The sequence below is a fragment of the Gopherus flavomarginatus genome, chromosome 22, assembly GCF_025201925.1.
Source record: "Gopherus flavomarginatus isolate rGopFla2 chromosome 22, rGopFla2.mat.asm, whole genome shotgun sequence".
NCBI lineage: Eukaryota > Metazoa > Chordata > Testudines > Testudinidae > Gopherus > Gopherus flavomarginatus.
Genome location: NC_066638.1, coordinates 11,052,676 through 11,077,001, shown reverse-complemented (window position 1 = coordinate 11,077,001; position 24,326 = coordinate 11,052,676). Strand labels below are relative to the sequence as shown.

The 24,326-nt window shown below is 59.7% G+C and overlaps 1 protein-coding gene across 8 annotated transcripts in view; it reads left to right on the top strand.

The window, feature by feature from the left end:
• Positions 1–24,047, top strand: part of AHDC1 (AT-hook DNA binding motif containing 1) — a 109,964-nt gene extending 85,917 nt beyond the window's left edge. For 6 of the 8 annotated variants that reach the window (XM_050931993.1, XM_050931992.1, XM_050931996.1 and 3 more), the window contains 5 exons: positions 3,342–3,510; positions 8,719–8,756; positions 9,447–14,534; positions 16,605–17,268; positions 23,261–24,047. In XM_050931993.1, the coding sequence (XP_050787950.1) occupies positions 3,342–3,510; positions 8,719–8,756; positions 9,447–14,491 (5,252 nt within the window). In that variant the 3' untranslated portion in view covers positions 14,492–14,534; positions 16,605–17,268; positions 23,261–24,047. Of the gene's footprint in view, positions 1–3,341; positions 3,511–6,855; positions 6,903–8,718; positions 8,757–9,446; positions 14,535–16,604; positions 17,269–23,260 lie in introns of those variants that run through there. The other 2 variants (XM_050931994.1, XM_050931995.1) reach the window with 2 other exon arrangements.
• Positions 24,048–24,326: the final 279 nt, after the last annotated feature.

Sequence of the window (24,326 nt, the reverse complement as noted above, 5' to 3'; positions counted from 1 at the left end):
CAGCGGGCCCTGGACAGCTTCCCAGGAGAGGGGAGGGCTGGTGGAGTCTGTGTCTCTGCTTCCTGCCACCAGGAAGCCTGAAACTGCTAAACTAATTAAAGATTTTCAGCAGCAGGATTAATCCTGGGAGGGGGGGTGGCGAACCCAGGTAGTCAGGAGGATATTGGATTTCTGAAAGGCGAGTCAGCACTCTTCAGGGCTGTTATCTTCCCGAGGCTCCAGGGGTCAGGAGGTGGGAAACAGAGGTGCCTGCAATCTCTCTCTCACACACACCCTGTGCATTGCTCCTGTCTCTCCTTCTGTGTCTCTTCCTCCCTCCTGCTCCTCCAAGCATCTCCCCCCCACACACACACCATGCATCTTCTCTCTCTTGTGTGGTCTCTAGCCGTGTTTTGTAACCAGCGAGAGAGAGAGAGAGAGAGAGAAATCCCCCTGGCTAACAACCCGGGAATGGTGAAGTCCAGAGCTCCTAATGCAGACCATGTGGCAGGCTGCCTGAGGGGGAGCAGAGAGGTGAAAGTGAACATTGTGTGGAGAGCATCCGCCTAACGGGCCCCTCCTCCCGGACCCCCTACCCCGCCCACTCCCACTCCCTCTGCACGCCCCAGCCGAGGGGGGTTGGGCTCAGGGTGGGAGCTCACTGCCCTCTAGGTACATGTAGGGATGAGGTGCCTCCCACCCCCCCAAATCTCTCTGGGCATTGGAGCTGGGCGGGCAGTGCCCGGCGCCATCTGGGAGAGGAGCAAGCAAGCTGTGTCGCACGGTTTCCATGATATAACACAGGGGACTGAGTCACAGGTCTGTTCTGGGGGCCTGGAGCCCCCCTCTTCTGCATTCCGGTTCTCAGCAGGCCCTGCTGCCTGTGTCGTGGGTGGGAATCCGGAGTCACCCCCCATGGAACACAGAGGAGTTACTCTGCGTTCACACCAGGCTTGCCAGGAGCCCGCCGGGGTTAACTGCATCCGCGTCGCTGCCCAGGGGACACGCTTTCTGCACTCGGCCAAGGGAGCTGCATTCTGGTGCACCCCGGCCCTCCATTTGGAAAAGCCCAGAGCAGGGGTGGAGGGCAGAGGCCGTGGTCTCTCTCTTGGCCAGGTGAGCATCCCTTGTTCACCCATCATACGTCAGCAGCAGCCAAGCCCGTCAGATATTGCAGGTCCCCATATCCCACCCCTATGCCTAGCACAGAGCTGTGTGCTCCAGTCCCTCCGCCTTTTGGGGGTCAGCGGTGCAGGGGGAGTCGCCTCTTGCCTCCCCTCTGTCTGCTCAGCAGCTGCTCAGGCCTGTGCCTAGTCGTTAAGAGGCTTTAATAACCCAGAGCAAGTGTGGTCTCGTTACAACCAGAGAGGAGCCCGCGCAGAAGCTGGCTGGAGCTGTGTGCGCGCGTCGGTGACTGTGTGTCTCTGGAGTTGTGTGCGCGTCTCTCGGGGTGCATGTGCGCCCACGTGTGTGCGTGTGTTTGTGTGCCGCGTGAGTTGCCCTGGGTGTGTCCGGGTGACTCTGTGTCCTTGCGACTGGGGGTGCACAGGCTGTGCATGGCGTGCGCTTGCATCGCCCTGGCCACGGTCTGCCCTGATTTGTCCCGGCGTCAAGCTGGAGTAACTGCCCCAAACCCGACAGAGCCGCTCTTGATTAACGGACACACGGCTCTGGCCCCATCCCAGTCCCTGACTGGTTTTCAGTCTCTCCACGTTTCACTTGAATTAAAAGGGAAAGCAGCATGTGCGGGGAGAGGGTGGGGGGGATTGGTACCCCGGGGGCTGTTCTGGAAAGTCGTCTGTGCGCTTCCTGCCTGCCTCTCCTCTAGCAGCTCCCAGCTCCGGGCCCATTAGCAGCTGCAGGAGAGACTAGACCGGTCTTTCTAGTGCATATTTTGCTGCTCCACGTTGCCCCTTGGTGTAACTCGACACCGCCCGGGCCAGCAGCAGCCGCTCTGTGCAGGGCTGGAGGCAGGGCTGCCTGCATTTCCCTGCCAGCCAGGAGACCCAAGGATGGGGAGGGAGGCGAAGAGATGGAGACTGAGTAACTGACAGGTTTGAATTCTCCTTCCCTGCCTCGTTGATAAGTTGTCACGCTAATGCAGGCAACGGGAACAGTCTGGATCATGGGTGTGTGTGTGTGTGTGTGTTGGAAGGACACAGGCTGACAGAGAGAGGGACAGTCGCACAGGCTAAGGGTGGGGAGCAGACAGACACACATGGGAGAGGCACCGGCAGACATACAACGATATAGAGACACACACACATACACGGAAGGATACAGAGGAAGAGAGACGGAGACACACGTACAAACGCAGACCCGGGTACACAACCCAGAAGAGGCTGGTAGCCACACAGTAACACCGGCTCACAATCGCACAAAGAACGAGAGACACAATCCGGGAGAGACACGGGCATGCACACACACACACACACGAGCGCCCGCACATCTGCACCAGCACAAAAGAGAGGGCGAAAACCACAACTCAGCAGCACACCCACAGGCAGGGGGAGCCCTAATGCAGAGCTCAGAGCCTGGCTGACTTCCTCTGGGGCTCCGCTAGATCCTGAGTGAGATGGGCAAACAGACACGAGCCAGAGGAAGCCAAGAAAGAGCGAGATGGGGATGGGGCCGGAGTGACGAGTGGGCAGGAGGGGAATCACCCTGGAAAAACACTGGAAATGTCAGCACGTGGCCTGCAGCTGATGCCACCAGGACAGACCGAGGGCCTGTGTACATCCGTGCTTCCATCCAGGCTGATGGAAAGGCGTCCGTGTACAGAACGCTGCCCAAGCAGTGACCTTGGGCGTGGGGGTGGAGGCGAAACGGGGGGAGGAGGTGGCGCCGTCACCCCTCACTCGGTGGCCAGAGGGAGCCTGTCAGTTCTCTCCGGCACATTTGGGTGGAGAGGGAGAGAGAGCGGCTTAGACAAACAGACAGTTGCAGACAGATGGGTAGGCGTGAATGCCTGTGCTGCTATCTGTACCCGCTCTCTCTCTCTCTCACACACGCGCACACAGGCTGAATAACCCTGTGGGAGCCTGTGTTTAAGATGCCAGAGTGGAGCACGATTCAGCAAAGGGCCCTGCTGGGCTCTGTGCTGCTGCTGCTGCTTGCATAAGCCTCCCCAGGGCCTGCCATGCGGGGGGTGGGGGTGGGCGAGAGCCGCTGCCCCTTTGCGCCCCAGACGCCGTCGCTGCCCCCCTTTCCCCCGCAGGAAGGGCATTTCTGGGCCCGTTCACCTGTCGCTGGAACAAACCCCCGTCACCGCCAAGTTCCCCTGCCTCTCCCTTGCCCCCAGCGCGGGACCCTGCGTTCCCCCTCGGCTCACGCGCCTGGGTCTGTGTGCTGCTCTGTCACAGATGGGAGCTCCCTCGCCTGCCAGCCCATCGGCCTGGAAAACGGAGCCAGCCCGCCAGCCGAGTGGTTCCAGCGCGCCCAGGGCTCCGGGCTGCGCCAGCCCCACAGCGAGGCGGACGGCGGCGAGAGGAACTTCAAAGTGAATCTGCACTGCAAGCACTCGCGGCCAAGGTAACGGCTCCAGGGCGCAGGGCAGCCTCGTGTTCTCTGTGGGGAGGGGGAGCAGCCCCGTGGTATATGGAGGGGATGGGGACAATCCTGTATTATCTATTGGGGACGGGAACAGCCCCATGGTATCTATAGGGATGGGAGCAGTCCCGTGGTATCTGTAGGGGATGGGGGCAATCCTGTATTATCTGTAGGGAATGGGAACAGCCCCGTGGGATCTGTAGGGGATGGGAACAATCCCGTGGTATCTATAGGGATGGGAGCAGCCCTGGGTTATCTATATGATATGTGGGGAGCGCCGTGTTATCTATAGGGAACAGGAGCAGCCCTGTGTTATGTACAGGGGATGGGAGCAGCCCTGTGTTACCTATAGGGGATGGGGGAGCAGCCCCGTGTTATCTGTAGGGGGTGGGGGAGCAGCCCTGTGTTATCTATAGGGGGTGGGGGAGCAGCCCCGTGTTTTATTTTCCCAGTGCACTGGAGGCTGAGGCCATCTGAAATTGGGCCTAAGGATCTGATTCATGCCCCCTAGGTTGGCCTGTTCTGGGGCAGCCATGCGGGTGGATTGTGCTGCCTCTCTCTCCCCTGAGCAGGCGTGCTGCAGAGGGGCTGTGCCCAGGGTTGAATGGGGCCTTTGTGTTTCTCCCCCCACCCCCAGCAGCTGAATCCGGGCTGGGCCTGCCAGCGCTGCCTCCCCTGGAGCACCTGCCTTTGCCCCGCAGCAAGCGTCTCACTCTGCTGCAGCTGGCCTGGGGTGGGCGGTGAGCGAAGGGGGTGGCAGCACCTGGGCTCTTCGCCCGAGCCTGGCACCCCTGACTGGGGCCGCGAGGGCTCAGCTCTGCAAACCCTCATCAGCCTAGGTTTGGAGCCAGCTCCGTTCATCAGAGCACCCAGCTTGGAGGGGACGAATGGTTGGCTCTGGTAGGGTGACCAGATGTCCCGATTTTATAGGGACTGTCCCGATTTTTGGGTCTCTTTCTTATATAGGCTCCTATTACCCCCCACTCCCATCCCGATTTTTCACACTTGCTGTCCAGTCACCCTAGGCTCTGGGCTTTGCCCACCTCTATCCAAGACCTCCACCTGTATTTTGTTCTGGGGGGGCACCTCAGTGTTTCTGGCTGTCGGATCTTTCTGTGCTGAATGGTGACCCCAGGGCTGGCGTAGTGGCTGCAGGGAGGCTGCAGGTTGGGATTGAGGGGCCCTGGCACAGCTATGTAGGGAACGCTTGCCTAGACCTTGCGCTTGCCCATAATACGCTAATGCTGCCCCTCACCAGCTATAAAACCCACCCAGCACTTAGCCAAAACCCCTTGAGCACGCTGGGGGAGCGCAGGCCCCGGGCCGCACGCTGCACAGAGAACCGGCCTGTCAATAGCCACCTTGGGCCATGGCGACTTGCCCAGGCAGGCAGCCTGTTTCATAAGTGCAATGAAATAACCCAGTCACCCCAACCCAGTGCCCCTCTCTGCGCCCGTGCCGGGGAGAGACAGGGTCCACCGCCCAGCTTCCCCACCGCCCGGCACTGCATCCTCTGTCCGTGGCAGTTCTGCCCCAGGGAGGTTGGTCAGTAGCATTAACTGAGAGGGGAAATTGAGGCATAGGGCAGTGAAGTGACTGGCCCAAGGTCCGAACTCGGGTCTCCTGGTGTCCCCGTTCCCTCCTGCTGCAGCCGCTGGCCCGTCCCGCCTCTCCTCCCGCCCCGCACATAACAACAGCGTCGCTGCGTTTGATCCCTGCTGGCGCTGGTGCTTTTCCATGGGATCCTGACCCTTCTCACTCCACATCTGGCCAAGCGTTGCCTGGAAACGGCAGCCCTAAGCACCGGGTGTTCTCAGGGGGAGGGGGCGGGAGAGGAAGGGGAGCCAGGGCCCCTGCCGGTGTGTGAAAGGCAGGCCCCAGAAGCCAGGATCCTGATCCGAGCCGCGGGGCGGGCAACGCTGAAAAAGGAGGGACACGTGGTGGGGCTGAAATGCCCAAGCTGGCGGAGACGGGGGCCTTCTGTCCTGGTCCGCAGAGGGTGCTGGATGGCGCAGCGCCCGGCCGGGCTCACGGCAGTGCCCAGCATGGCCTGCCAAAAAGCTGAGGTCACTTCCTGCTGCAGCAACTTTCCATGAGCAGCGCCGGGGCGGAGGGGCTTCGGGGGTGGAAGGGATTCGGAGCAGGGCAGGAGCCATTGAAAACCATGGGGGGGGGAGCTAGGGAGGGGGCAGTAAGGCGGGGCGGGAGGAACGCTAAACAGGGTGCAAGAAGGAGGAGTGCAAAGGGGGACGAGGCCTGGCAGGAGGGGGCAGATGTTGACCCTCAGGCGTCCTAGCCTCCAGTGGAGCTCCAGCCTGTGGGGAAGGATGCTGAGTGCCCTCCCATGCCCACCCCTCCCTGATTTACCTTGCACCGCTGTGACAAGGGTGGGGGAGGGGTGGCCCAACCCCTCCCCCTCTCCTGCTGCCTTGCAAATGGGTTTTGTTTGGTGCTGCTGGCAGGAGGGGGGGAAAGACTCCTGCCTCATGGGGAGCTTGTGGGGGAGCCAGCAGCTCCTTGTTATTTAGCCTGTTTAAAGCTGGGCCCAGTCTGAGAGCAGCCTGCGTCCCTGCTGGGTCCCACCCCAGCCCCCCTGCTGCAGCCCTGGCGTGGGGGGTGTTTGCTGCCTGTTTAATAGTGCTGGCGTTCACGCCCCACTGGGCCGAACGGGGGAGCCTCCTGCTTCCCTAGGTGCTATCGGTCCTGGCAGCATGCGGCTCCGGAGGAGTGGCTCACCGCAGGCCTGGTCGCACACCTAAAATGCAGGGCAACTAGGCTGCGAAAAATCCCCCGCCCTGTGAGATGGAGCGCCGTGGCCCTGACGGGGCTGAGCGGGCGGAAGGGATCGTCCGTTCACCTAGCGACTGCCTCTCGGGGAGGTGGATTGACCACAGCGACAGGAGAACCCTGAAGCGTCTACGTACAGGGAACGGGGTCAACCCCCAGGAAGAGTTTGGCTCTGTGAGAGGGCTGGGTTCCTGCCATCCAGAGGGGCCAAGTGATGGGTGTAGGGGTGGAGATTTGCTCGGTGTTGGGGGTGAGCGCCCATCAAGATGGGGGACATTACATGGGGGTCTCCTCGCCTCGGGCTGCTGACGAGGGTCCCCAGCCTGACCGCCAGGTGCCAGACCCCGGCCCTCTCTGCTGTGGAAGGATAAATGAAGCCATGTTCCCCGAAGAGCCCCTCACTGCCTGCAGGGTGCGGGGGAGATGGGGCCTGGGGCGTCCCCACTCCGGGCCCATCCATCCTCGGGAAACGCTGGGAACAAAGAACTTTTCTTTCTCTCGTCCCCTTCCTTCCTTCCTTGCAGACCCGGGACCGGGGGAGGGGACGACCAGGCTGCAATGGATCCATTTCCAAAGCATAGTGCCAGGTGCTTGCTTCTCCAGGCGACTGGGTGAAAGGAAAGGGCTGGCTGGCTGGGCACAAAGGGGCTTTCTCTCAGGCCACAAGGAGCGCAGGTTGCAAACTTTAAGCAGTAGGTGGGAGCAGCTCTGCTGACGGGGAAGGGGAGGGGGCAGTGGGGAAGGAATCCAGGAGTGCACAGGGCTTAGCTGGTTAATATGCATCAACACTTGGAGGAGGATCTGTAGCTCACAGGGGACACCTAGCGGTGGTACATCTGCAAAGCGTTTTCCCTTGGTGTGGGCTGCTTGGCACTCTGCGCCTGGTGCAAAGGGAGCAGGAGGCTGAAGGAGCAGGCTGGAAAATGTGCAGAAGGTCCAGGGACTGTGGAGCAGGTGCACAAAGCCCAGGAGCAGCATCCCAGCCCGAGGCAGATCCCCAGCCTAAGGGCAGGTGTACAAGGCCCAGAGCAGATTCCCAGCCTATAGCTCAGACGTGCAAGGCCCAGCCCATAGCTCAGGGATGCGAGGCCCAGCCCATAGCTCAGGTGTGCAAAGCCCGAGGCACATCCCCAGCCCCTAGCTCAGGCGTGCAAAGCCCGAGGCACATCCCCAGCCCCTAGCTCAGGCGTGCAAAGCCCGAGGCACATCCCCAGCCCCTAGCTCAGGCGTGCAAAGCCCGAGGCACATCCCCAGCCCCTAGCTCAGGCGTGCAAAGCCCGAGGCACATCCCCAGCCCCTAGCTCAGGCGTGCGAGGCCTGAGGCAAATCCCCAGCCTATAGCTCAGGCGTGCGAGGCCCAGCCCATAGCTGAGGCGTGCGAGGCCCAGCCCATAGCTCAGGTGTACAAAGCCCAAGGCACATCCCCAGCCCGTAGCTCAGGCATGCGAGGCCAGCCCGTAGCTCAGGCGTGCAAAGCCCTATGCATATCCCCAGCCTGTAGCTCAGGCATGCGATGCCCGAGGCAGATCCCCAGCCCGTAGCTCAGGCGTGCAAAGCCCAAGATACATCCCCATCCTGTAGCTCAGGCGTGCGAGGCCCGAGGCAGATCCTCAGCCCGTATCTCAGGTGTGCAAGGCCCAACCCCTAGCTCAGGCATGCGAGGCCCGAGGCAGATCCCCAGCCCGTCCCTCAGGCGTGCAAGGCCCAGCCCCTAGCTCAGGTGTGCGAGGCCCGAGGCAGATCCCCAGCCTGTAGCTCAGGCGTGCAAGTCCCAGCCCCTAGCTCAGGCGTGCAAGGCCCAAGGCAGATCCCCAGCCTGTAGCTCAGGGTTGCAAGGCCCAAGGCAGATCCCCAGCCCATAGCTCAGGCATGCAAGGCCAGCCCGTAGCTCAGGCGTGCAAGGCCAGGCACAGGTCAGGGGCATTACCTGTTTGAAAGGAGCAGACGGAGCTCCAAATCCCATGCTCCTGTGTTGGTTTTACCCTGCTTGATCGCAGCAGAAGGGCACGTCCCCCTTGGGGGCCAGGCAGGGGTCAGCCTGCTTCGAACGAAAACGTTAGCGAGATGCCTTCAATCCTTGCCTCGGTGCTAGAGCTTTGGGCCAAATCCAGCCCATGCCATAGCACATGCAAGCCAGGCTGGTTTCCATGGGAGCAGCCCCTGCTGTGGAGTTCTTACCATGGCCCTGATACCACGGTGATGGGCACATTAGAAATCTACAGGCTGTGCCTGCCGGGGGAGCTCGGAGTGAGTTAGCTGTCCAGAGTCAGCCCCAGCCCAGGGTGAGGGAGAGAAGTCGGGTGGGGGATGCGGACACAGGGCTGGAGGAGATGAATCTAAGCTCTAGGCTGTGCAGGGAAGGCCCCCTCTCCGAGCTAAACGCCTCTTCTCTTCCCTTTGCAGAGAACTCAAGTGTAACAGCCGGAGCAGCAAGGCCGAGGGTAAGTGCCATTCCTGGGGCCTTTCACCCGGCCCAGGCCCTGCAAGGGGGACTGTGGGGCAGCCGCAGGACTGGCTGGGGGGCAGTTTGGGTATCGGCGGCCTCACCCTTGTGAACAATTCCCAGCAACTCCCGTTCCCCTGCCCCACGGGTGGGCTCTCCCTAGAGGGGCTTTCAGTGCTGACCCCGTAACGAGGCTGGGGCAGGGAGCTCTGTGAGTAAGGGGTCCCCAGGGATTCCTGGGAAGCTGCCATAGAGGGGGGTAGGGGTCCGGCCCTGGCAGGCTTCCGCTGGGGCTGGCGGGAGGGATTTTGCTAGTGGGCATCAGCTGTGGCTTCTGTGTCGGGGAGGGATGGGGGGTATCACAGCATTGTGTTTGTGATGGGCTGTGGCTTAGCTAGCAGGAGAAGCTTTCCAGCTCTCAGGGGGTTCAGCTCTAGAGCAGGATCCTTAGGGCGCTTGTGGAATCCCCGTTTTCTAAGGTTTTTAAGAACAGGGTGGACAAACACCGGCAGGGACAGTCTAGGTGTACCGAGTCCATCCCTTCCAGCCCTCCTCAGGAGACATTGCTGTACCGTGCTTTATGGAGCATTCACCCCTCCCGTGGAAGCCCGCAGGGTGCCAAGCTAGCTGGCCCAGCGCTGCCCTGCCCCGCATTAAGAGCCTGACTTTGCTTCTCTGCCTGTTTCAGGTCCATGCATCGGCTTCCCCGACACCCATGTCAGCAACTGTTCCACCAAGAGGCACCCGGGGGAGGAGGAGTTCAGGATGCGCGTGAAGCCCCCAGGCCCAGTGGTAACGTCTGGTGCCATCCGCAGCTCACCTGACTACGTCCGCGAGCCCAAGTTCTACCAGGCAGGCCATCCTGGGCAGAGGCCGGCAGCGTGCCCGGCAGAGAAGGCCTTATCCTGTAGCGTGCTGAGCTTCCCTGAGGGTTCTTGCCCGGCGCTGGGCCGGGAGCACCAGTCCAGCTCACTGCTCCATGGGGACCCGGCTGACAGGTGCCAGAGCCTCCACGCCCTTGGTACCACCAAGGGAGAGGACTTCTCCTCGGCCAACGCTCTGGGCTGCGCCAGCGACCCCCGGATCCTGGTGGGGGGCCTGGATGAGACAGCCACCCACGACCGCGCCCCCAAGACCTTCTCCAATGCGACGTTGGCCTCCGGCCGCTGTAACGTCGACAACATCGTCTTGCTGCTGAAGAGCAAGTGTGGCAACGGGCAAATCAACCTCCACCCGGTGGTGCAGCTGATCGACATCATGAAGGACCTCAACCGGCTCTCTGAGGACCTGAAGAACAGCGGTGTCCACCTGGACTGCGGCAGCCTGCGGCTCAACAGCCACCCAGCCCCCAGCGAGGAGAGCCGGACGCTGGCCAGCACCGGGGACCGAGATCTCCAGTACAGCTTCTTCTCCTCAGCCACGCTGGCCAACAGCATTCGCAGCCCGGAGGAGAGGGTGGCACAGTGCAACGCCAAACCCGAGCCGCCCAGGCAGACTCACCCTGCCCCCTCTGAGAAGGAGATGGAAGGAGGCAGGGAAAGTCCCCAGGTACCAGGATGCCAGAGCAGCGCTGCCCCGGCCTCAAAGCCACCCGGCAACCCGGACGAAGCCAGCTGCTCCGAGCCAGACCCCACGGATTACTCGGAGCTGGCTGACGCAGATATACTGAGTGAACTGGCCTCGCTGGGCTGTCCAGGAGCCCAGCTGCTGGAGTCTCAGTCTCTGGAGCCCCAGCCCCAGTTGCTATCAGCCCAGGAGCTCGATTCCCAGTCCCAGTTACTAGATTCTCAATCTCTTGAGTCCCAGCCTCGGCTCCTAGATGCCCAGACTCTGGAGCCCCTGCCCGAGTCCCTGGAGCTGCAGAGTCTAGAGCCGCTGCCAGAGTCACTGGGGCTCCAGTCTCTAGAGCCCTTGTCCGAGTCTCTGGAGCTCCAGTCTCTAGAGCCCTTGTCGGAGTCTCTGGAGCTCCAGTCCCTGGAGCCCCTGTCTGAGCCTCTGGGACTCCAGGCCCTGGATACTCTGCCCGAATCATTGGATCCCCAGCTCTTAGACTCCCAAGCCCAGCTGCTTGATCCCGAGGCCCAGTTACTGGACAATCCGTCCCTAGGGCCCCTGCCCAAGTTGCTGGAGCCGCAGCCCCAGCTCATGGCAGCTGAGCCCCTGGGGTCCCATCCGCTCCACCCCCGCCTCGGTAGCTGCCGGCTGGGAGAGGTGATGAAGCGGGGTTCCTGCGCGGGGCGGGGCATGGGGCGGGGTGGGGACGACCACCGGAAATACGCGCTGCGCAGAACAGACAAACCAAAGATGCTCGGTCGCCGGCGGCGGGCGGGGCGGGGCCGGAGGGCGGAGGTCTCTGCGGAGAGCCGAGTCCTTCCCCTGGCCATGCCAGCAGAGGTAGTGGCGGGGCCAGCCGAGCCCAGCGTCTCCATCCTGCTGGCAGCTCCCGCCCTGGAGGCCGACGACATCCAGAAGGCAGCCCTGCAGGCCAAGAAGGGCAAATGCCGCGGAGTGCGCAAGATGGTGGTGAAGATGGCCAAGATCCCCGTCTCCTTGGGGAGGAGGAACAAGACCACCTACAAGGTCTCCTCCCTCAGCAGCAACCTGAGCGTGGAGGGCAAGGAGCTGACGGCCCGCACCTCCATGGAGCCCACCCCGCTGCTGAAGATGAAGAACAACGGCCGCAATGTGGTGGTGGTCTTCCCCCCGGGGGAGATGCCCATCATCCTGAAGCGCAAACGGGGGCGGCCCCCCAAAAACCTGCTGCTGGGGCCAGGCAAGCCCAAGGAGCCCACCCCGGAGGTGAAGAAGAGGAGGAGGAGGAAGCAGAAGCTGGCCTCGCCCCAGCCCTCCTACATCGCCGACACCAACGACAGCAAGGCCGACTACTCGGATGTGCTAGCCAAGCTGGCCTTCCTGAACCGGCAGAGCCAGTGCTCAGGGCGCTGCTCCCCACCACGCTGCTGGACCCCCAGTGAGCCCGAGTCCATCCACCAGGCCCCTGACACGCAGAGCATCTCCCACTTCCTGCACAGGGTGCAGGGCTTCCGCCGGCGCGGGGGCAAGGCGGGCGGCTTTGGCGGTCGGGGAGGGGGCCATGCCGCCCGCTCATCCCGCTGTTCCTTCAGCGACTTCTTCGAGGGCATCGGGAAGAAGAAGAAGGCCCCTGCCGCCGTGCACGCTGACCCCGTCCACCCTCGTAAGAGGGGCCGGCCAGAGCCGGATTCCGTGGGGAAGCCCAAGCGGAAGAGGCGGGCTCGCAAGAATGGGGTGCTCTTTCCAGAGCAGAACCCCAGCCAGAACTTCAGTGACGGCACCTCGGAGTGGGCCGGGGACAAGGGGAGCCCATGGGCGCCCCACCACAGCCACCTCTCCAGCCAGGCTAGCAGGAACTGCAGCTACCAAGGGGCAGAGTCCCGGGCATTCCACTCGTCGGCGCTGGAGTCCAGCTGTTCCAGCCGGGCCGGATTCTTCACCGGGAGCAACCCATCCTCCCAGACGGAGGTCAGCCAGGAGAGGCACAACCTCTTCACCGGCTACTTCCGCTCCCTGCTGGACTCGGACGACTCCTCGGACCTTCTGGACTTTGCCCTTTCAGCCTCGCGGTCCGAGTCACGGAAGTCCTCAGCCACCTACACGGCCCCGCCCAACACCATGCCCAGCCAGCGGGGCCTGGCCTCCTACCCTGGCAGGAGCGCCAAAGTCACGCCCGCTGCTGCTGCCACCACCGAGGCACCCTTCCATGCAGTCATGCCAAGCCGGCAGTCCTTCTCCCACAGCCGGGCAGCCGGCTATGTGGTCTCCCAGGCCGCCTCAGATTGCCGCGGGGCCGACGCTTTCCAGAAGCTGGTGCCGCCCTCGGCCGTCTCCAGGTCGCCCACTGCTCACCCCACCGCCACCACCAGCTATGCCCAGTACGGTAGCTACGGCTCGGGGCAGAGCGTGACGCCCTCCAGCGTGTTCCAGCCAGGAAAGCAGTACCCCGCTGCCCAAGACTGTCCCAACAACAAGGACTGCAGCTTCGCCTACGGCAGTGGGAACAGCCTCCCTTCGTCCCCCAGCAGCGCCCACAGCGCCGGCTACACCCAGCAGACAGTGGGGCCCAGCTTGCCGCTCAGCAAGGCCTCCTTCTTCACCAGCTCCGAGCCGGGCCAGTTCTCCAGCTCCTCGCACACACCCCTAAGGTGCGACAGCCGGGCCAGCACCGTGTCCCCTGGCGGCTACATGGTCCCCAAAGGTTCCGCTGCTTTCCAGCCCTCGTCCGAGAACTGCCGACAGTTCCCCAGCGCTGCCCAGTGGACTTTCCGACAAGGCTACGGGGGCCTGGATTGGAGCTCCGAGGCCTTCAGCCAGCTCTATAACCCGGGCTTCGAGTGCCACATCAACGAACCCAACGTCATCCTGGACATCTCCAACTACACCCCCCAGAAAGCCAAGCAGCAGACGGTCTCGGAGACCTTTTCTGAGTCCTCCTCCGACAGCACCCAGTTCAACCAGCCGGCCGGGTACAGGCGGGCCAACAGCGAGGCCTCGTCCAGCGAAGGCCAGTCCAGCCTGTCCAGCCTGGAGAAGCTCATGATGGACTGGAACGAGGCCTCCTCGGCCCCGGGTTACAACTGGAATCAGAGCGTCCTGTTCCAAAGCAGCTCCAAGCCCGGGCGGGGAAGGCGAAAGAAGGTGGACATGTTTGACGCCTCCCATCTGAACTTCTCTTCCTCTTCTTCCTCCTCCTCGGTGTATCCCTCCAAGAGGAGCACAGGGCCCAGGCAACCGCGGGGCTCCCGAGGGGCCTGCGCCTCCAAGAAGGAGCGGGGCACAGGGAAGGCCAAGTTCCCCACCAAAGCCCAGCAGGTCAACGCGCTGTTTCAAGAGAGCACAGACTTGGGGCTGGATTATTACAGCGGCGACAGCAGCATGTCCCCACTCCCCTCCCAGTCCCGGGGCTTCGGGCTCGGCGAGCGAGAGCCGGGCGACTACGCTGGGCCCTACTCCATGAACCCCTCCACCCCTTCCGACGGGACCTTCGTCCAAGGCTTTCAGAGCGATTCCCCCGGCCTGGGCCAGACGGACTTGGAGAGCAAACACTTCCCCGCCCTGCCGCACCAGCTGGCCGCCCCGGCCCAGCAGACTGTGTTCGAAGCCAGCTTGCAGAAAGCCTTCTCGCCCAACTGCTCCCCGACCCTGGCCTTCAAGGAGGATCTGCGGCCGAGCGACATCCGCAAGCTGCCAGCCTGTGAATCACTCAAGCACAGCATGCCAGGGAGCGGCCTGCCCCACCCTGCGCACATGGCCTGCCGAGACCTCCCCATGCCTCAGCCCCTCTACGACTCCCCCAGCTGCAAAAACCCTAGCTACTGGTACTCGCCCAACTCCAGCACCCGGAGCCCCCCCTACGAGAACAAACCTGGGGCCAGCCTGCTGGTGGACTTCATGGGGAGGGCTGACGCCTCCTGCCTCAACCCCCATCTGAGCAACCCCAACACCTCCAAGGGCGAGAAGGAGCCCCTCGAGATGGCCAGGGCTCACCACCGGGGGGCGTATGCTTGCCCCTTGATGAATGACTTGAATATCTCCCCAGTACCGAGAGACTCTATGCTGCAGCTGCAGGACAACTACAGGTACCCGAGCTTCCCGCCCCAAGGGCATCCCATCATGGCTGCGGCCCAGAAGAGCGGGTTTTTGGGTCCAATGGTAGAGCAACACCCCGAGGACACTTTTACAGTCACCTCATTGTAGTGTCATCTAAAGTGCCAACCGGACAACGAGGTTTTGTTACAGGGTAGGTTCTGGGGCGGGGAGGGGCTCGGAGGGAGGGGAGGCACCGAACTTGGCCCCTAACACCCAGGGACGCAGGCCTGGGCCGCCACGTTGGGAGGGCATGGTTAATCTTGGAGGATAAAGCGGGAGGGGGAGGAAAAGAGGGGGAAGCCCCCCGGGACAAGGAGGGGGCAATGAATTGATGGGTTGGGGTGTGAGCTCAGCTTGGGCTGGGGAGCGGATCCCCCAGCAAGTCTCAGGTGAGAGGCTCGGGGTCCCGTGAGAATACCCGGAGGGGAACCGGTGCTTCTCACATGTTCACGTGTCTGCCCACACACGTGCACAGGAGCTCTCGCGTCACCCAGTTCGGGAGGTGACACCCTGATGCTAGAGTCTCTGTGCGTCTAGCTGCAGTACGTAGAGGAGACCTGTCCCTGGAGGGTCAGGGTGCAGGGAGAGGGCTGTATATCCAGCATTGACGGTGCCCTAGAGGTTTCAGAACATAACTGGCTGCTTCTTGGGCTAGTCTCACCTTTCTGTAACTGGGACCTGGGCATCTTGCCCCCTGGATTTGCCAGCCAGCGGCTAAGCACGAGCCCCAGGACACCCTTCCAGCTGCGGTGGTGCTATCTTCCGTGGGAAATCCTGATCCCCAGACTTGAAGGCAGGATGCTGTCAGGAGCCAGATATCCTCGCTGGCCGATGGCTACCAGATTCCAGTTCAGCCACGCTCTGTAGCTGGTCTTGCTAGGAGGGACTGTGGGTTTGTCTGCAGTGTGTGAGAACTGTCCGGTTCCTCCGGGCTCTGCTGAGTAGGTCTGAGGATCCTGTGCGGGCCGCGGCAGGGAGGAGAGCCCTGCCCCACTTTGCACCTGCTCCCGCTACATCTCCAGACACAGGATTTGCCTAAACATCCCAAGCAGTGGTCAAAGCTTAAGCCCAGGCCCAGGGTTTCCATGGCACCAAGCCACAGAGGGCTTGGAGAGCTCCCTGTTCCCCCCACCTCCCCCAGGGCTATTTGATCCCTTTCCCAGCGAGTCTGTTTGCACCCAGACTGTACTCCATGCCCTATTCGCAATAGAGATCACCCAGCCTCTCACTTCCTGACAGCTGCAGGGGCCGGAGGGCATTGCTTCCCATGCAGAGCATTGCAAGAGGGCTGAGAGGCATTGATAGGGATGGTTTGTCATTAGATCAGCCAGAGGCAGGACATGGGAGGTTATTGACCAGTCGGTGGAATCCAGACTATATAGGCTTGATGGGCAGGGCCCAGGATGGCAAGGGGTACAGCCCAGGTTGGTGCAAAAGGCCCATTGGCTTCAGTTGCCCTTCACGGGTATAAACTAACTGAGGGTAAGATTGGATGGCGTGTGGGCTGGGATGTGTCCCCTCTCAGGGGAGTGAGATGGTTTGGAACAGGGAGCTGCTGCCTCTCTCCCCACACACACGCAGGTGTAAATCAGGAGTAACTCCACTGAAGCCAGGGGAAAGCCAGAGGGAGAGGGGAAGGTCTGTCTTTGTGGGCCCTGGGAGAGCTGGCTGTGCCACAGACACCCTGGGTGGCCTTGGGCATGTCACTTAGCTCCCATTTAGCACATGAATAAGGCCTGGATCTCCCGAAATGCCCAGCTCTTAGCGTGCCGCCTGGAGCCAGATTTTCCAAAGAGTTCTGAGCTCGTTTGCAAAACAGGCCACTTATGTCACTGTCCCAGTCTTTCTCAGCATAAAACGGGGTTGTTCGTCTTTCATTTCTCCCACCCTGTGAACCTGATTCTCCTTTATACTCTGGCCTCTTTATACTGCTCTGAAACAGCAAGTCACTTTCCCATGGACTTTACGGCCTCTTTACGCTCCCAATGCCGTGTAAAGGGGCCTTAGTGTAAACAAGAATCGGGCCCGTTGTCTGGGTTGCTATTAAAACTGCAAGCTCTTTGGAGCAGGGCCTGTGTCTTACCACGTGTATGTACAGCACCAAGCACAGTGGGGTCTGATCTCTACTGAGCCATCTAGGGGTGACCGTAATCTCCAAGGGAATAGGCTGGGTTTGTCTTGGCCTTTTCTCACCCCACTCTTCCGTCTCTTTCTTTTTCAGAGCTAATTTAGCCAGCACTTTTTCTGGAACACTTTTCAAGTTCTGTATTTAACTGAGATCGAGAACTGTTTGTTTGTTTGCTTTTCTAAAAAAAAAAGAAAAAAAGAAAAAAAAAGAAAGAAAGCAGAGAAGAGGAAGAGAGAAGCCCCCTGGTTTTTTTTTAAATAAGAACTCACTCCGTCTCTGAACAACGTGGCTGTGATTTTTGGACCAAGCCGTGTTGTTGTGTCCCCCCACACACACACCTCCCGCTCCACAGCCTCTAGCAGAAAGACAATCGGACAGCAGCCGCCTCCTTCCCGCCCCCGCCTGCATGTGTGTGAGCCGACAGAGGGAAGGCAGCGGAACAGAACTCGAGACGGCAACGGGAGGGGCTGGGGGGGGCTGGGATTTTTTGTTGGTTGGTTTGATTGGTTTTTCTACAAAAATAAATGAGATCTGTGAACTCGAAGGAAAAACTTACAGCTGCCGACCGAGGACTTGGCTACGTCCCCTCTTCTGCCACGTTTGCCGTTTTGGAGGGTTTTGTTCATTTTTTGTTCCCCAGTGTGTTTGTTTTTGGGGGTATTTTTGTTGCTTGATTTTTTTTTATTTTTTTTGGAGAGCCAAATATATATATATTAAAAACTTCACCAGTGGATCCCGGAAACACACCTATTGCCTGGTAAGTAACTGAGCAGGATTTCCCCTCCCCTGCCCCCCAGACCCGCTTCCGGGAGTTGATGGCTGTGGGTGTTAGGGGTCGTCCCCTTCTCTGATGAATCTTGGGGGGCTGGATCAGAGCCGGCTCAGGTTGGCGATTGCTGCAGAGGACTCCATTGATTGGGGAGCTGAGCTGTGGGTGGAAAGGGGAAGGCCTCTGCGTACCGCAGCCAGTGTGGATCAGGGGAAGGCTGTCGGTTGAGTTACTCTGTGAGTTTAGTAGTGGAAGAATAAAGCTGTGCCCTGGAGGAAGGGCCCCCGCAGACTCTGGCGTGGTGTTGATCCTTCCTGCGCTGGGGGACAAGTCAGACACCCCGTAGGGCAGCAGAGGGGGTCCCAGCACCACAGCTCTGAGCCACAGCCCACCGAGATCAGTGGACAGGCTCCTAGGGTTTGGCGTGAGCCCCAGTGCAGTGAGGACGCTGCCGCTAGGGTGATCAGAGGTCCCAATTTTATAGGGACAGTTCTGATTTTTGGGTCTTTTTCTTACATAGGCTCCTATTACCCCCCCCCCGTCCCGATTTTTCACACTTGCTGTCTGGTCACCCTAGGTGCCACTCACGTGCTCCCCAGGTCTGTGTTCGTGTCTCACTCATGGAACTAGGAGCTAGATTTTCCCCTCGCTTGCGCTTGTGGGCATCTCGGCAGCCGGGCAGGGTCTGGCCCTGCGTATCTGAGACTGAATCTGAGCTACCCTGCATTCCTCTTGCTCTGCTCTGTCTCCTTCCCCCCAGCTCTCCTCTCCCATCGCCCTTTCCTGACTAGTGCCCCCGCAACCGCCGTGGGGCTGATGAGATGGACGATCCTAGCACACCTGCCCGGATTTCAGTGTGGCCTGACTGGGCCGTGTTTGGGGAGGTTGAGCAGCCTTCGCCCCCAGCGGGGCACGTGAAATGTTCCCAGTCCCTTTTCATGGTGAGGCTGGTAGAGGCACGGACACGTGCATCTCCAGGCACGGACGTAAAGGCTGGGTTCAGGCTTCCTCGCCCTCTGTGCAGGGGTGGGGTGAGAGGGGGCAAGGAGCCCTTTCCCTCCAACTCTCCCCCGTGCAGCAGGCAGTCCTCACCCCGGATCTGACCCTCCTGGGGTGTACTGGGAAAAGGGGGGGCTTACAGTGACTGGCCCAATGCCAGGTTAACAACACTCTCCCCGTGATGCTGTCCTAGGGGTGGAGTTTCGGGGAGGTGGATCTGTGAACTGGGGCTGGATAATGCGGTGAATAGCAGCACCTGCAGTGATACCGTCAGTGCTGATGGGAGGGCAGGCGACTCTCACCAAGGCCATAAACTGCTCACGCCGGGGCTGTGGGAGGGATTCTCCCCCGTCACCCCTACTTGGCCAGGTGTCCTGTGGGTCTGGGTGCTGGGAGGCCCTGTCTGAAGCAATGATCATTGACTGCTGCTGTCAGCGGATCCTGTGCCCTGAGGCCTCTGCTCGCGTGGGCTGTTCGGTGGAGGAGGCCGCTGGGTTTGGGATTTGTGCTTAAATCGGGTCAATAGGAAGGGCTGTAACACGCCGTCCCCATGCCTCCTGGGCTCTACAGTTCAGCCTGCGTTTGACTGGCAACCACCTACTGCGGGGACCGCCCGTATCTCTGGGCTTGGGTCTCCGCTCACCTGACCCCCCAGCCCTGCACTGATTTCAGCAGGGTCGCTCCTGATTTACACCCGTCTCTGCGTCCCATCCAGCTCCCACTGCCGTCAACAGGAGTCTTCGCGTTGGCTCCTTCAGGAGTCGGATCAGGCTGCCGGGGAGGGAAGACTCAGGTTCTGCTGCACCCCCTTGGCAGGCTGCCCCCGCTAGGCAAAGGGGCAGCCGTCAGCTCCATGCGGCTGGAGTCGCTGCCTGTAGAAGTGGGTGTGAAAAACGGGACATGTGCTGATATAGGGTTGTGCACGCCTGTTTGGGTGTCGGCGTGTGCACACGCATGTTGGGCTGTGGGGGAGAGAGACACATTAGTGGCCGGGTGTCCATATCTGCGTGTCCCTTTGTGCATATACATGTCTGTGTGTACGCATGGCTGTGGGTGGGGTGGGGCGTCTGAATGCCTGTCTGTGTGTAGGACTTTAGATCAGTGCTTCTCAGCCTTTCTGTACTGGGAGGCTCTCTGGCCAGGAGCTGGCCCCAAGCCCTTCCCAGCTAGCAGTATAGGAAGGGTAGGCTGGCTGTCAGCCCATGAGCCCATCCGTGCCCCTCAGGGTAAGAACCCATGACTCGGATCCTCTGTCAAAGCCCGCTGCCTTGGGTTCCCTGCGTTCAGCCTGGTTGATCCTTCCAGGTGTGTGCAATAGACCCCTCCATTCCCATCCCAGCTCTCTGCCTGGGAAGCCACTGGCTGTTCCCTGCCCCTCGCCCTGGCAGGCGGGACCCCGAGCCCTGCAGAAGGAGTCCCCCTGGGTGCTGAGTCCCAGCCCTTAGTCAGGGTGCAGTTAGAGCTGTCAGTGGCTGGGTAATTGGGTGCTAATTGCGTGCCAGGTTGTTTCTCGCTTGCTCAGTGAGTTTCAGTAAGGGGCTCTCCGTCGACAATGGAGCGATGTTGAATTAACAGGCTAGAACTGCCTTAGGAGTGGCACAATCAGGGCTCAGGTCCGACCTTTCACGCTCAGCTTCTCTGTAGGCACCTAATGAAATGGGTCGACTTCCAGCAGTGTTCAGCATCCACTGAGAATCCCCCATCTGCCCCACTGAGAACAATGGGGAGTTCCCCCCATTCACATCCCTCCCCCCACTGAGGATGGTGGGAGCTGCTGGGCACTGAGCTCTTGTTATTACAGTCACACCAAGAGGCCCCAGCTGCGATCCAGGCCCCGTTGTGTCAGGTGCTGTACATTCCCCCAGTGAGAGACCGGCCCAGCCTCAAAGCACTCACAATCTCAGTGGACGTGGTAGACAAAGGGGTATGTGGGACAGAGGAGAAGTGATGTACCCAAGGCAGAGCAAAGATTAGACTCCAAGCTCCCCTGACTCGCAGCCTAGTGCCTTATCCTCTAGCCTGTGCTGCCTGGCCAGCTGGTATGAAAATCTGTACGGAGCTCTCCTGACCCTCCAGCCTCTCATGCCCATGGGCGGATCCTGCAAGGCGCTGAGTGCCTCTGAGAAATCCCCAAGGCCTCTCCAGGGCAGGATGGAGTCAGCGTTCCCACTGCCCTGGCTGTACCTGCCCTGTCGAGAAGCAGGAGCCCTCGGTCTCTTGGGCTGGAGGGTTCGAAGCTCTGGGGCCTGGCTGGGGGGCCTGTGGGAGAGTGACAGCCAGGCCTGCAGTACTGTCACCATCTCTAGCTCCCCGGGGGTGGGGGGCAGCACCATGGCCCGTGCCCACAGCAGGCAGGCATGTGCCCCTGTTTCCAAGCCAGCCCTTTCCAAGGGAAGGAGACTGACCCTGGGCTGGGGAGCAGCGCAGAGGGAGGCGTTTCTGCAGGGCGGATCGCTGGCTGCATGTTCGGGAGGGCGCTTCAGGCAGTGGGGCGAGCCTCAGGTTAATGCCCCGTCCTGCAGAGCAAACTCCCGCTGCTCTCATGCCCACCAGCCCCTCAGCGGGCACCGCTCGGCAGAGCTCCCCTGGGGGCGGTGGAGTCCTGCAAACCCAGGGGAGCTGTGCCGAGTTACTCCAGCAGAGGATCTGGCCCTGCGGGGCCTGCTCTCAATAGATGATTAGCTAAGCCGAGCCCAGCTCAGCTGCCGTATCTATGACAACTGATCTTGGCTCAGGCCTGAGCTCTCCTTGTTCCCCTTCCTTGGTGGCCTAATGGGCTCCAGAGGCTGACCCGAAGGGCGAAGCCGGCGCATTCCTCCACGTTCTCATGCCTCTGGATCCTCCTGCTCCCTGGTCTCCTGCCCTCCAAAGCTGGGCCCTCCAGGCTCCCAGGCAGCTTGCTTTGCTTTGTCCAGCTCGGCACGACTGCCTGATGGCACAGGGCCAATGGGAGTAACCCAGCTGATGTCAGTGGAGTCACTCTGGATTTACATCAGTGTAACCCAGAGCGGAATCTGGCCCTTGGAGCGTTTCTTGTATCCGTTAACACAATGGATGTAGTGCAGATCTGGTTCCTACATTGGGCCCCCTACTCTGCGGTGTGTGGCCAAGCAGCTGTACCTATTCCCTCCTGCCCCCACCGTACATGTCTGGTCCTCAAAGGCACCCAGAAAAGGTGCCACGGTGACAACTGCGTGCTGCACGTGCACCCAGGTCCCCGCTGTGAGCACAGCTCCAGAGAAGATGCATTGGCTCATCTCAGAAAGTTGTGTGCTGCGTGGCAGGGAAATCTTTGCCCTTCTCCCCATGTGCTCTGGGCCAGGCCTGGCTCCCTTCTGGCTTAAACAGGTTCTGCTGCTCTAGATGCTGAAATGCCTCTGAACTTCAGAAACCTGCCAAAACACACACACACACGCACACACACGGCAGTTTGAAACAAGCCGGGTTCCATCTGGAGCTGTGGCATTGGGCAACCTGGAGCTCCTCACGGGTGTCAAACCAAAACCAGACCCCTGGTCTACCTAGTGAGTCACCCTTCTGACAATGGCCGGGAGCAGATAGATACTGGCCGAGCAGCCAATGGATATCCTGTTTGCTCTTTTGCAATCCTGTGCCATGAATAACATTTCTTCCTGATCCCCAGCTCATCAGGTTATGCCCTGAACCAAGAGGGCTGAGCGTCCTGGGAATTTTTATCCTATGCTACTGTGATTGCAGATGGTTATGGTGGGATTGTGTTTGAACTTGACCCTGAGGTGCAGGTACCTCTGAGCAGGGAAGAGAGACTTTTCATGAGCGGCATGACCCACAAAGTTCAATGGTTCTGCCTCTCAGCCCACAGCAAGATGGGGTCATTGTAACTGGCCCATTCATCTAACAGAACCTCAGCACCTTAATCTGGATTCGAATCGGGCTTTGAACTGCACTGACACCTCTCCTGACACTATACTGGCCTGATCCCCTCTTGCTGCCAGCCATGGGACTCCCCTGACTCACGCCAGAGTAACCGAGAGCAGAGCCAGGCTCACAGAGCGTATATGTCATGGTGATGAGTTCAGCACCACCCAGGGACCTGGAACGATGCCCAGCGCTGCCAGCAGAGAGGCAGAAGGGCCCTGCGGGTCAGGCGTTGGCCTAGGGTGCAACTGACTTCAGTTCCTGCCTCTGCCTGAGGTTTCCTGTGGGACTTTGCACCAGTGTCCAGTTCCCCACCTTCGAAAGAGAGAGAGAATGTGTGGCCTGCACCTGGCACCTCTGTGTCCTGCCACCCTTTGTCTGCTAGATTTATTTAGACTAAACGGTTTGGGGGCAGGGACTGTCTCCTATTCTAGGTTTGTCTACACTGGGCATGCTATAGCCACAGTTGTGACGCTGTAGCACTTCAGGGTAGATGCCGACCACAGCCATGGGAGGGGTTCTCCCGCCCACAGAGGTGCTCCACCGCTCCGAGAGGTGGGAGCTGGGGTGACAGAAGAGTTCTAGTGCTGTTTAGAGGGTTCGCTTGGCTTAACTCAGGGGGTGGGTATTTCACACTCCTGAGCACCGTCGTCGGGCCTGGCCTCGGTGTATGTACCGTACCTAGCGCAGCACCTAGGAACCCCAGCCGTGGACCTGGGGCCGGATTTTCAAAGGTGTTCAGCCACCTAAAACTGCAGAAGAGTTGGGCATCATAGTGCCCTTCTGTGATTCGCCACCGGTTCTTGTCCCACCCTCATCCCCATAGTGTCCTGCCTAGCCGCGTCTTTAGGCACCTAAATACTTTCTGCAGCTTTTGACCCCCGTTGTGCTAGACACTGAACAAAAACACATGTCCTGCCCCCGTGGCAAGACCCCCATTGACTGCAACGGGTGTTGGATCAGACCCAGAGGCCTCCAAGGCCCCGGGGTGAGAGCAGTGTGTCATCAATGTCTGTTTCATACCAGTGAGCGGGTGGAGGCAGGTGTGTCCCATTAATTTCCTCTCTCGTTTTGTCTTTTGCAGCTTATATAAACAAATGAGAAGACCTCACCCTCGCCCATCCCAGCCATGAGTTCACTACACCACAGTCTAGCATCCACCGGCAACTCTGGGCAGGTTTTTTTTTCTTTTTTTGGCAGGGGCGTGGGGAGATGGGGAACGTTCCCCACTCTCAAAGCATCTGCGTGCACCGAAATCCCAGCCAGAAGAGTGAACGGCGCCGCCCCGCTTTTCGCCCACCTGATCTCCACCCCGGGTTGGCCACTCTGCCTCTCTTCTCCTCAGTCCCCTTTCTCCGCAACTTTCTTCTCCTCTCCCACTCTGTTTGGCAGCAAAGATGCCCCCGGTCTCTCCTCTGTTTGGAAGCAGAGGGACGTCTATTTTTTTTTTTCTGCACAAAACCAGCAATTGTATATACTTTTGAAGAAAAGAAAAAAATGTAAAAAAAAAAAAACCACAAAAAAAATCAAAAACAAAAAACCCACACACACGGAAAAAAAATTAAAAATAAATAATCCAAAAAAAATTGTTGAGAGGCAAATATGCAGGAGAAAGAAGCAAAAACCCACCAGTATGCACTGAGAAAATTTATTTACAGATCGATTGACAAAAAAAAAAAGTAACAATAACCTATTTATTGTATATACTGTTTTATTATAAATCGTGTCTTGTATATTGCATTCTGTACATCTGCTGTGGTTTGTGATGTGCAAATTCCGCATGGTTTCATTGGGTTTTGGTTGCCTTTTTTATGACAACAATGATTTTAGTTTTATTTTTATTATTATTAATAATAATTTTTTTGGCAGGACACACCCAAAGATCCAAATTTGTATTAAAAAAAAAAAGGAAGAAAAAGATTTAAAAAAAAAACACCACACCCTCTTTGTGGGGGAGGGGGGGTTGCTTGGTGGGGGGACTTTGGGGGGGGGGGTTGCGGGGCCAGGAGTTGTCTGAGTTCTTGTTTGCCACTTGTGAGCTACACCGGTATTCCTTCCTCCATCCTTTTCCCAGCTGCGCCTGTGATGAGCTCAGGGTGTGTGTGTGTGTGTGTGTGCACGCGTGGGTGGGTGACTTTTTATTTTTGCCC